General features: G+C 38.4%; 1 protein-coding gene across 5 annotated transcripts; it reads right to left on the bottom strand.

Annotated features, from left to right (window-relative positions):
* Positions 1–2,486: 2,486 nt before the first annotated feature.
* hhatla (hedgehog acyltransferase like, a) lies at positions 2,487–11,779 on the bottom strand. Of its 5 annotated transcripts, XM_086092291.1 has the most exons (13): positions 11,633–11,779; positions 10,774–10,886; positions 9,623–9,690; positions 9,435–9,548; positions 7,330–7,350; positions 6,916–7,110; positions 6,627–6,836; positions 5,085–5,256; positions 4,687–4,831; positions 4,563–4,598; positions 4,299–4,500; positions 3,853–3,994; positions 2,487–3,630 (listed from the first exon to the last, which is right to left on the bottom strand). In XM_086092291.1, the coding sequence occupies exons 2-13, from the start codon at positions 10,877–10,879 to the stop codon at positions 3,488–3,490; spliced, it is 1,554 nt and encodes a 517-aa protein (XP_085948417.1). In that variant the 5' UTR covers positions 10,880–10,886; positions 11,633–11,779; the 3' UTR covers positions 2,487–3,487. The 5 variants fall into 5 exon arrangements, with proteins under 5 accessions (XP_085948417.1, XP_085948425.1, XP_085948434.1 ...); XM_086092299.1 differs by lacking the exon at positions 7,330–7,350; XM_086092308.1 differs by lacking the exon at positions 11,633–11,779 and having other exon boundaries at positions 6,916–7,105; positions 7,335–7,350; positions 10,774–10,854.
* Between the last annotated feature and the right edge of the window lie 210 nt (positions 11,780–11,989).

Raw genomic sequence — 11,989 nt, 5'->3', positions numbered from 1 at the left:
TGGTTGGTTGCAGCTGTCAGTGGCTGTCACTCATTAGAGATATTTATAGGCAGGACACTCTCAGAGCTGAGGAATCCATTTTGGTGGATTGAAACGGGGCGAAGAGGGGCAAGCGACCCTGATCACTCATACACCATGTGAACCCCCACAAACAGCTGAAAGCTTAACAGTGGGGACATCATTTTATATACGGCAGAATATCTCATCAGGAAATGACTTGGATCTTTGGTCACAAGCTGTTTATATTTTTTAGAGACCCAGTGTATAGTCCTTAGTGCCATCTACTGGTCAAAGAATAGCATTAGAAGCACGCAGAAGCACAACCACTACGCTGGCACAGAGAGACCAGATTTGGCAAGCCTACCACCAATTCTTATTTTGTGTGCGCAAACGAGCATCTCGGGAAGCGACGGCGACTTGTCAGCCGTTGTGAACCCCGGTGAGAGCGACGCCGAAAGACCAAGAGAGACGGAATTAGCCAGAGCAGCTAACAAAAACGGTTAGCGCGGGGGTAGGCAAGTTCTGTCCTAGAGAGCCGCAGTCCTGCATGTTTTTGATGTCTGCCTCCTCGAACACAGCTGAGAGGCTCCTGCAGAACGTAATTATGAGCTGATGATTTGAAACACCTGGGTTGGAGGCAGGAGACACCAAAAACATGCAGGACTGCGGCTCTTGCCTATCCCTGGGTTAGCGGGATCGGAGTCATAGGCTGGAGTGGATAACAAGAACAGCTAGCGGGAGGAGCTAGTAAAAAAAAATAAAAGTTAGTAAAACCTTGCAGGAGCAAAGCAGAAAGTGACAAGCGACGGGCCCGAATCACGGGAGTTAGTGACGACCACCTGCAGGCCCCAGCTGTGGAAGGTAAGGTAAGCTGCGGTCGACCCATTGGGTCCGACACTCGATGCAATAACCATTCGCAAAGTTGTCCTTTGGGCATCCGTAGCAGGAAGATGGCGACGAAACATGGCAGATCTAGTAAGGTAAGACTACAGCCATGTAATATAATTAGTGATTACTAGACTGACGATTATATATTAAATAAATACATTTATGTGATACAATTTTTTTTTTTGGCATACTATTGACATAAACAGTCGTTTTTGTTTTTTTTATGAATTAGTTCATGTTCGCTAGGGTTAGCCAATGGCTAACGCTAGGGTTAGCCATTGGCTATAATCTGTTGTGGTGTGTTTACATGCATGTGTCCCATGTGATGTTCATTAACATGCACTGTTCCGACTAAATAAATAAATAAAGGAAGAAAGGCATCACTAATTGTCTCTTTAAAAGCAATTCACACTGCCTACACTGACACTGAAAGGAAAAAAAACAGTTGGGATACATAATGAATACCACACTAAATCAGCTCTTGGAAGCCATCTGTTTAAGAACAATGGACAATAAAGGCTGTGACTCAAGGTTTGAGTCATACTTTATATGGAAACCGATTGATGGGAGATATGCGTGTCCCCTATAGGCACTGAGGAAATGGCCGTGAGCAAGACGCCAAAACACCAATTAATAATAATAGTAATAATAATAATAATAATAATAAAGAATAGTGGAAAAGTCATATCGACGCCTTCTTACAATAATTGCCTAAGTCATTTTTCTGATTTTTCAGGAAACACAAAAATTGAACCATTTGCATCACGAGGTGATGATTTAGGCAACAACAAAAAAAGTAAATAAATAGAAAGACAGGTAATTATTTTAAGAGGGTGACAATATGTCATGTAATATTTAATATAAGCCTTACTAGACCCCCTGTATTTACTGAACTGTGATTAAGAACAACTGAAATCTGTCCAAAGGTACCACTATGCAAACACAACAGATAGAAAACTGCAAATTTGTTCATGCAGTCAATGCAGTTAATCAGCATGAAAAACGAATAGAGGTGTGCATGGATGGGGAAGACAAGGTGTTTTACTCTGATGTAATTATGGGTGTTTACGGTTTATGTGTGATGATGTATTAATGTTTGCATGTCCTTTGCTCCATGACAAATATCTCCTATGGTAGGCCAATAAAGAGAAACCTTAGCTGCCCCATTACCCTGACATGGCTCCCTTGCCTACAAATGTGTGAAATTATTTTTTGTGTAGTGTGATGCAAGCAACATGAGCATTAAATGAGTTTCCCTTTAGGATAAACAATTTAACTTTTCAGCTTTGGCATCGGTGACACCTTTCGTTATGGTGCAATGTAAAAAAAAAAAAAAAGTAGACAAGCCTACTGTCAAAATATATTTTCGATATAATGCTAGAACATATTTTGTAATAATCAACCAGATGTATGAATAAAAGGGTAAAAAATACACACAATTCAAATTCTTAGCAAATGCGTCATCTGTCCCAGCAACAGCACTAACAGGAAAATAAGCCAGAAGTCAACCAGGTTCAAAGTCACCATGGGAGAAGAATAGATTTAATAAGCATCGGTTTGTTTGGCCTTTAAAGGTTTCGTTTAATGTCATTGTGTGAGTGTAACAATGGTAATCACATTTGTCTAAACTAGGCCATCTGGTGGTGGTGGTGATCGAGGGCAACGCCTGACTCAGTGACATAACAACATCAACAACTTAACAGATCGAATTGTAACACATTGCAGACGGTGCTGGTGTCCCTCTGAGGCTGAGCAATCGGCCTACCTGCATTTCTATTTAACTCTTTGCGCTGCAATCAACAGATCGTTTCTGGATAGAACAAAACTTTATTTGATCAAAAGTCCTATAAAGAAAAGGCAACGTGACGGTAACAGCAGGGGACAGGTAGGATAAGCATGTTGCCTTTTGTGTGCGTGCGTGTATGTGTGCAAAAAGAGAAAAGAGGCTGTCATGACAGTGGTTCTCTATTTCCATTGGGGACAGAACACATTCAATAAGATCCAACACATTCTTGGTCGATATTAGGCTACTAAGCATTATGGCCTGTTTCATGCTTTGAGTCTATGAAACAAATATACATACAGTAAATACAATTAGCTGCATGCAATGTGGAGGACTCCACAGCACCTTTTATGTTTATCTTGCTTCATTGCATTCCATCAGTGGCAACACGGTTTCAAGTAGCCCTTAAAAACATTGTGTTGATTAAAATGTAAGACATTCTCAGATGAAGTAAAAACCTTCTGATAATCGTAATTGTATATCATTATAAACAGATATTTGAATTTGAGTAAAATAAACATGTGAAACAACTAAAAACTGTCACTGGTTGTTCCTTTAAATTATGTGTGTTCATTCATTCTTATTTCATTCAAACAATACTTCACATACTTACGCTTAGCAATCAAAGGGTCTTTGTGCCAAATATTGTGAAAATTATTACCAGGAAGTGCACTTGAGGAAACGTCTGACTATATTGATAGCAAAAACACTGCATTGTGACCAACATACTGTAAATCACAACCTGGCTGGTTCTGTTCTGAAGGCTGCAGATTAAAAAAAAAAAAATGTTAGGAGGCAATGGCTCTGACGTTTGTATTATTCTGCCTTTTCTTTGCCGCCATCTAGCGGCTTGACCGGTTGCGCATCCTCTAACAGTGCTTCCTGTCTTTCGTGCTCTTTGACCAGCTGTACGCCGCAGTAGGTCACCAATAACACAGAGACGGTAGACAGCGGAAAGCCTGAGTAGAAAAAAAAAATAACAATACGTTATGATTTTACACGTGGGTGAAAATGCAAGAAAATGGTAGTGGTGGGATATACACAATACATTTCTGTCATACTACATACAGTTTTTTTTTTTTTAGGTAACTGTACTTTACTTAAATCGACTTTTACCAGAGTCATCGTCATCGTTGTTGTCGTCGGCCCCCTCTCTCTCTATTTCGCAGTGTTTTCCCTACCTTTGAAAATCAGTCTTCTTCCAACCAATTTAGCAAATTCCAAACTGTTCAGGGAAAGAACGTTGTAGAGGACGATGGCCCAGAAATTGGTTGCATTGAACAGACCCCGGATCCTACGTGACATGGCTTCACCCATTAAACCCTACATAGAGAAGACGCAAACAAGTACGAGTAAACATACACGATCTAATTAGATTCAAGTGTTATATGTTAAATATGCCCAAAAAGGTATTCTAGTTTTCACACTCACATTCACACTCGGTCAATTTAGAGTGTTCCATTAATTTAACTTACATAAATATTTTTTGTAAGTCAGAATGGCCATAGTTTCAAGCATGCAGGCACTCTATTACACCAATAAAAACAATGATCAAATTAATAACAATCGAGCACACCAGAGGATTAATATCTTTACATATTACATTGAGTTAGTTGATGTTTCTCACCTCCATAGTAGAAAATGGCGGAATAGAGAAGAACTTGGCCACCCAAAGCTCAAAGTTGAGGCCAAAGCAGTTAAAAAAGGACCAGATATAAACCAGCTCACACGGGCCGAGCCATAGGGTGGTGATGGCGAATGTGCTTGTGGTAGCCAGGAGCTCCTTGAAGATTTGATCGTGATCGCCGCCGATGTAGTCATAAACATACCTAAGAAACATCCAATTAAGTAATTTGATGATAGTATTAATTTAAAGAGCTTCTATACTCACTTGCATAGCCAGTCGTTGATGCCTCTGTCAAAGTGCCTAAAACGTTTTTTAAATAATAATATGTTTTATAAAAAAAAATTGTTTATGCATCCGACATGAAATACACAAATGTGTTGATACTCACGTCTCGGCAAAGACGTATAGCATTGTGATACACTTAGGAGGCTGAGGGGGGTCTAGGTGGTCCAATGTTGCCACTGTGTTGATGACGCCAAACATCACGGCTGCTTTTAACCAGTCATATACCAGGTTGAAGTAAGCCAGACCAGCTGCAAAGGTAAATACAAGTACATTTTCACTCAAATCGTATTGCTCTTTATTGTAAAATAAAGTAAGAAAAGAAAGGCAATAAACAGTAAATCAAATTGACGGACTCCAGTAGTTGAATAAATATGAACAGTAGAAGTAGTAGTAGGTCGTTTTTATCTTCATCCTAATAATTGATGAATTAAAACGCTAAATCATAATAACCTCTGCCAAAGAAGCAATAAAACACAACACAACACAACACGGCCAACTCACCGAGACACCAGTCAGAAAGTTGTGTCACCAATTTCATGTCACTGGGGATTGTCAAGATGTAGAGATAGTGGAAGAAAGCATCCACCATCAGGATCAGTGCCAGGTGCAACACGGCCTTGCTGGTGATGTTCCACATCTCCCTCTCCTTGCGGGTCAGCTTGCTGTTGCTGGCCTGTGGAAGTAAACAAATGCCGCTGAGAACAAATCCCAATAAATTCAAACTGAAACTGTAGAACTGCAGATTTTTGAATTTCATTTTCTATAACTTTAGGACTCCATGTATTTGGACAAAGTGACACAATTGTAATATAAAATATTCTTGCAGGAAAATTGTTCAAGTCTTTGTAGTCTGATTCCCAGGCATCTGAAGCTGATTTTCATCACTATTTTTTTTTCTGCAGCCGCTGCTTGTGCTTCCTCCTTTTAGCTCGTCTTCAGTCAGTTAAAACAAAGCAATCTCTGGTGGCTTGATGTGAGGTGAGTTCTTTTACTTCAACAACAGTGGAGTTTTACACCCCCACCTACCCCTACACCCGCAACTGTTAAAATGAAATGGATAATCAAACAATACTTTCTTCAGGCTGGATGGGAAAAAAAAAAGACTTCCACAACATCAAAACAAGTCAAGAATATTCTGGAGAAGGCAGAAAATCCCAGTAAAATTATGCACTACAGTCAGAGACAGCATTTTGCATGTAAACAAGTGCAAACCCCTAGTAACATTCAAAAAGAGAAAAGCCAATCATACAAAAACACAAAAATGTTATTGATTTTTCAGAATGATGGCAAGATACTCTATAAGTATGGCATAAGAAAGGAATAGCCTTCCAAATCGTACCAAATCATGTATAACACATGGTGGAGGCAGGAGTAGTATATCTAGGACAAATTCCTAGAATTGTATTTTTGGGGAGCAGTTTAACTCATTTACTGCCATTGACGGCTATAAACGTCAAAAATTCATTTGAACTATTTCTATTAGTTTTTTCCCCCACACTTGTTAACCAAGAGCATGAAAACCTAGATTTTTTAAATTGTAAATTTCGAACAGATATAAAAAAAAATATTCATTGTGAGTTAACTAGTGAAGTCATGCGATTAATCACGATTAAAAATGTTAATCACCTGACGCCCCGAATTTTTAATAATCTTTTTTTTTATTCATTCACTGCCATTGACGGCTACAAACGTCAAGAATTTATTTGAACTATTTCAATTAGTTCAACATTTTTTTCCACTTTTGTTAATAAGAGTATGAAAACCTAGAATTTTTGTATTGTACATTTAGAACAGACATAAAATATGTGATTAATTGTGAGTTATCTAGTGAAGTCAATGCGATGAAAAATTTGAATCGCCTGTCACCCCTAATTTTTAATAATCTTTTTTTTTCATCAATTTATGGCAGTGAATGAGTTAATAATGAACCACATCATACTGCCCAAAGATACTCAATACTTTTTGAGGGCAAAGAAAGAGACTGCTATCCTTAACCTTTAACCTATTTTGCTAACAAATTCACTGAACTCCACATCACATTACCTGTGCATGAAACTTGTCAAAGGTCATGACAGGTCCGAAGAAGAAGAACGGAAGGTAAAAGTTGTATTTCAGCAGGTCACAGAATGTGTAGTTGCCATCTTTCTTCTCACAGTTCTCCAAGGCAAAGCTCATGCAACGCATGATGGTGAAGCCGCAGCCTCCGTAAAAGAGGACGTCTTGCAGGTCAAAAGAGCCAGACACCAATATTTCCTACAGGTGTAAATTAAATGATGGATTTGTTTACGGTCAAACGGTCATTTTATAAGATATGTGAAGCGATTCTACTTACCTGCCAAGAGTTATACGGCTCCAGCTTGATTGAGGCGAGCGTGGCCAGGCCTGCAGCAAAGCACATCCATTTTGTCTTGACCACGGCGACGCTGTACAGTATGATGCAGTGAGAGAGAACTAAAGCCAAGAAGGTCCAGCCCATCGTAACCAGAACCGCCAAAGCACCGTACACACAGAAGATGAACGATCTGTGCTGTGGAGAAAGAGAAACCACTATTATCTTGATGGCGTGACTTCGTCTTTGTATTTTTAATGACTTGTTAATAGTATGTTAACAAGAAGAATGCCTTAAGAAAAGGTTAACCACCACAATGGACAAGTGTTTGTTAGTTACTGCTATCTACTGTGAGTGAGTCAAAAGAAACAACACAAGTGTTATGATGGCAAACATTCACAAGTTTATTAAGGTTACCTTACATCCATCTATACCAATCTTCATTGTCAGCATGAAACAAGACAGAAAATATGTTTAAAACACATTGAAATGTTTTAAATATGCCGGATTACACAGAATTGCAATTACTTATATATGTAAAATCAAACTCAACTCAGTGACATTCAGACCATTTGCATGCATCAAGTCAATACTTATTAAGTATTTGAGTATGAATATATTTCAATTGGTATAAAGTGTGAAACCAAGATTAATTGTTTTTAATGTCTAAATCCTCTTGTTGGTAATCAATGAGATTATCAGTCGGGATGCATTATCGAATTGTCATGGTATGATAACTCTAAAAACTGTTGGGGCGAAAATAACCAAAATTGGATCAAAAATGGACCGACCAAGCTTTCGAGTTATTAGACAAATTAAATTGATAATCCGCAAAACAACTATTTTTATTTTATCTCCCCCCCTTTTATCATAATTTTATTTATTTTTTGCTTGTTTTGTGGGTTATTAATTTGACTTGAATTTTTGGTTTAGTTGAATAACCCAACTAAATGTGGTCAAAAATTAACCGATCCAACTTTTGGATTTATATAATCCAAAACGGTGGATCAAATTAAATAACCTACAAAGCAACCCAATTTGTTGGGTTGTTTTGTGGGTTATTCATCTGACCCAACTTTTTGGGTCAGTTGAATAACCCAATTGAATTGGGGGGGAAATGAACCGACCCAACTTTTTTCAATTATCTAACCCAAAAAGTTGGGGGAAGTTAAATTAATAATAACACACAAAACAACACAAAGTTTGGGTTGTTTTTTGGGTTATTCATTTGACCCAACATTTTCGATTAATTGAATAACCCAAAAAGCTGAGATGGTCACTTTTTGACCCAGTTAGTTTTTTTTGGGACCCAAATATTTTTTACAGTATATCATCATGTATGGTATTATTGCGGTATTGTCAAAAAGAAAACATGGGGTAAAAATGCAATGGTGTGTAAAATTATGAAATGTAAGAATAAACATGTTTACTAAAATTGAACACAAAATACAAAATGCTCTCAGCAGATTTTTTTTTTTACTACCAACAGGTATTTTCAAGGGCAAACAATGAAAGCAAAAGAAAGAAAGAAAAGTCGAGTGTTCCAAGTAACATTAACAACCAAATTAACTCATTCAATGCCATTGAAGGCTATAGACGTCAAAGATTAATTTGAACTATTTCTATTAGTTTAACTTTTTTTTCACTTTTGTTAACAAGAGTATGAAAACCTAGAATTTTTTTATTGTACATTTAGAACAGGTATACATTTTGTGATTAATTGTGAGTTAACTACTGAAGTCATGCGATTAATTACAATTAAAAATTGTAATCGCCTGACGCCCCAAATTTTTAATAATCTTTTCTTTTTTTTAAATCACGTCAGGCGATTAAATGTTTTAATTGTAATTAATTGCCTGACTTCACTAGTTAACTCATGATTAATCACACATTTTATAGCTGTTCTAAATGTACAATAAAAAAATCTAGGTTTTCATACTTTTAACAAAAGTGGAAAAAAAATTATACTAATAGAAATAGTTAAAATTATTTTTTTGACGTCTATAGCCATCAATAGAAGTGAATGAGTTAGAACAAAATCATTTGAGTTTTTTTTAACTGAAAATGTATGTCAAAATCCAGACTAGATAAGAATAATGTTCAGTTATAATATCTTTCTACTTTTAGCTGACAATGTAAATGTGATTCAACAATATAAACAATCAATTTCTGCTGACAGGCCCACTCAATGGTGCCAGTGTGTTTCTCAGAGTTCTCGTTTTTGATCATGTTTTTGTGAGAATTTTTAAAAGAGATACCGCAATATTTACAACACTCTTACATCCCTAATTCACAGCAAATTGAATTGCAATAGATCTGTTTAAAACACATTACACTTCCCCGGAGTGCTGGGCTTGAATCTACAGTAGCTTGAAACATAAACGACATGCACAAATATTCAATACACATAGAAATATACATTATACGCAAAGAGGCAAATATACCTGCATGCAGTACTATGCCATGTCAATCCTCATTGCCTCTCACTACGACACACACTTACAGTACACACATGCATGCACCTTTGGGGCCAGTAAGGTGAAGATTTTGGCAAAAATCACATGGCCGGTGAGAGCAAAAAGAATATGATTGCGGAATGTTGAGAACCACATCACCCATTCAAAGTCTGCAACATCCTGTGGATGAGACACACCAGACACTGTCAAGCCATGACTGGGTTAAAACAAAATAAATCCAAACAGTAACTTACCATTTTCCTGCCAAAGTAATACCATCCTGGTTTTACACTTTCTTTGAATGCTTTTCTGCTCACATTTTCTGAATAATGAACACAAATGTGCAGAATAAATATGGAGCGGTTTTCTTGCCAAATTGTGACGTTGATGTGAATAGAATTGCTCATAAATTAGCTACTATATGCAGAGTTGTGTGAAAGCACTTCAATCAATGTGACAAAATTAGACATTACATAATAAGCTCATGGGGCTCTTCTGGGCTCTTTACACAAATGTCATAGGATGGAACCTTTGGTAAATACCGTACAATTATTAAAAACTGCAATCAATGCATCCTGAATTTTGTTCTTCATTTTCATTTATGCAGAGAGAAAAAAATACACGATTGGATCAACATGCGGCTTCCCTGCAGGTCCAACAGCTTTGCCTGATTAGACTAATGGCTGTGAAAAGAGAAATCAAACAGGGAAAGCCTCTTACTTCTGGGCACAAAGCCACACTTCTACTTCCAGGATTCAGAGTTAGTGCAGCATGAAGCCTTCAGCTTTTTAACTCCTCTCAGAAGGATCAGCCATATATGAGCATTTCAAGAATAATGGCTAACTAACACTGCTGCAGAAAAGCTCACTGCACTTTCTGTACCATTCACCGAATCACACCATTCACGTCTGTGTGATGAGTTTACTATTATGCAAAAACAAATGGCATTGTTTCAGGCTTACGAGAAAATGGTCAGCTGGGTGTAACTATGGATGTCATGCTGACAGAATTTCATCCAGAGAGTAATCAGGTTATCCATGAATTATCCCCATGTTAATAAAAAGGTGCAGATCGTTGGGGAGTGGAACATAGATGCAGTTAAACAGAACAGTGGTCATAAATGGCGCACTCTAAAAACTATGGGTCAAAAATGGACCAATCCTCTACTTGGGTCTATTTGACCCAACTTTGAGTCAAGAAATGGGTCCCGTAGTCATAAATATTGGTCAGATCCTGTACTTGGGTCAAAAAATTTGGGTCATTTTGTATAAAACAACCCAGCAAGTTGGGTCAAATTGACCCATAAAGTGGATCGGTCCATTTTTTATCCATAATTGGGTTGCTTTTAATCCAACTGTTTTTTGAGTATGCATTGTGTGATCATACAGTATGTTGAGCCACTCACCACTTGAAGCCTCAACTATCCAACTGGCAGCCCATGCTAAGGCCCCAGACAGTACGGCAATGTAGAGATAGAGCTCATATCTGGGGAGGCCAGCCTTGATCCCCATGATGGATCTGCACAGAGGAGGCCCCAGTTAAACAAAAATATCAAACAATCGACTGTGAAAAGGAAAACATGCAGACTGGGGATATACAAGTGGTGTTTTGTGATGTTTATTTACCATTACCACTGGCAAATCACATGATTAGTTCGTTCCAAATCAATAGTTTCGAGGAACATATTATCCATAAAACTTTTTAAAAAACAAAAAAACATTTCAGGCTGCTCTGGCTTAACATTCACCAACACATGATGATGTGCACTTGTTATTGTCACATCCAGACTTTTCGCAAGTTGACATTGCACTGTTAAGCCTTTAGGAGTGACAGGACAGTGACTTAAATAGGATTGCAAGGCTCTGGCTCCTCGGAATCAGCATGGTCAGCTGCGCAACCTTACCTCGCTCTCCTATTATAGCCCGAGCAGTTGGTGTGCAGCTGCAGTGCTATGTGATCCGAGCTGGGGCTTCTCTTTACTTCACTCACTAATGACAGGAATGACCAACAGCAGTGCATCCATTTGCGGGATTTATTTATGCATCATTCTTGATATATTATTAGTACTTTGTGCTGAAGTTAAGGAGAGTTGGACACAAAAAAAAAACAAGGATCCAGTGCTGCACAATGCCAAGTAACCATGGTTAAGCAGAAAGAGTGCCGCAAAGTGTCCTGCATACAAACTGAGAGTGTTTTACTGCTGTATGCAGAGCTGAGAGCACACCGGCTTTCATGTCATTATTACTGTACAAGACTTCACTAACCTTGTGTCCGCTTCACACAGCCAATAGAGACCGTCCCCTCGAAATTGAGAAGAAATTAAAGAAAAGGGGGTGGAGGTAGGAGGCTAGATCATCCGTCTTGCTGCTTGTCGCCTGCATTTGCCAGCTTCAGTCAGTCAGGATGTTGCAAAACTCAACGAATGGAGGCGGTAGAGGAGGGAGGAGGTGGATTGGGGGGGGGGGGGGGGGGGGGTTATATTTATCCTCCACTACTGTACCGCAGAGAGGGGTGGTCCACTGTTGGCTCGCTGGAGAGCAACCAAACACTCTGGGACATTCACAGTGCTTAAAATGAGGGGGAGAGCAGGTGCATCAGTCAGTAGCATCTACTTGTCTGAA

The sequence above is a fragment of the Leptonotus elevatus genome, chromosome 1 (assembly GCF_054856555.1).
Source record: "Leptonotus elevatus isolate MCC_2025b chromosome 1, RoL_Lele_1.0, whole genome shotgun sequence".
Classification (NCBI taxonomy): Eukaryota; Metazoa; Chordata; class Actinopteri; order Syngnathiformes; family Syngnathidae; genus Leptonotus; species Leptonotus elevatus.
Note: the sequence above shows the minus strand (reverse complement) of the source record. Positions and strands in the feature narration are given on the sequence as shown.

Excerpts from the sequence above, each read along its gene's own strand:
- hhatla (XM_086092291.1), bottom strand. The coding sequence starts at position 10,879 with ATGGGGATCAAGGCTGGCCTCCCCAGATATGAGCTCTATCTCTACATT. Across the intron at positions 7,111-7,329 it reads TTGGTATAGATGGATGTAAG|CACAGATCGTTCATCTTCTG; the intron begins GTAACCTTAATA and ends CTTTCTCCACAG. Across the intron at positions 4,501-4,562 it reads ATCAACGACTGGCTATGCAA|GTATGTTTATGACTACATCG; the intron begins GTGAGTATAGAA and ends GATGTTTCTTAG.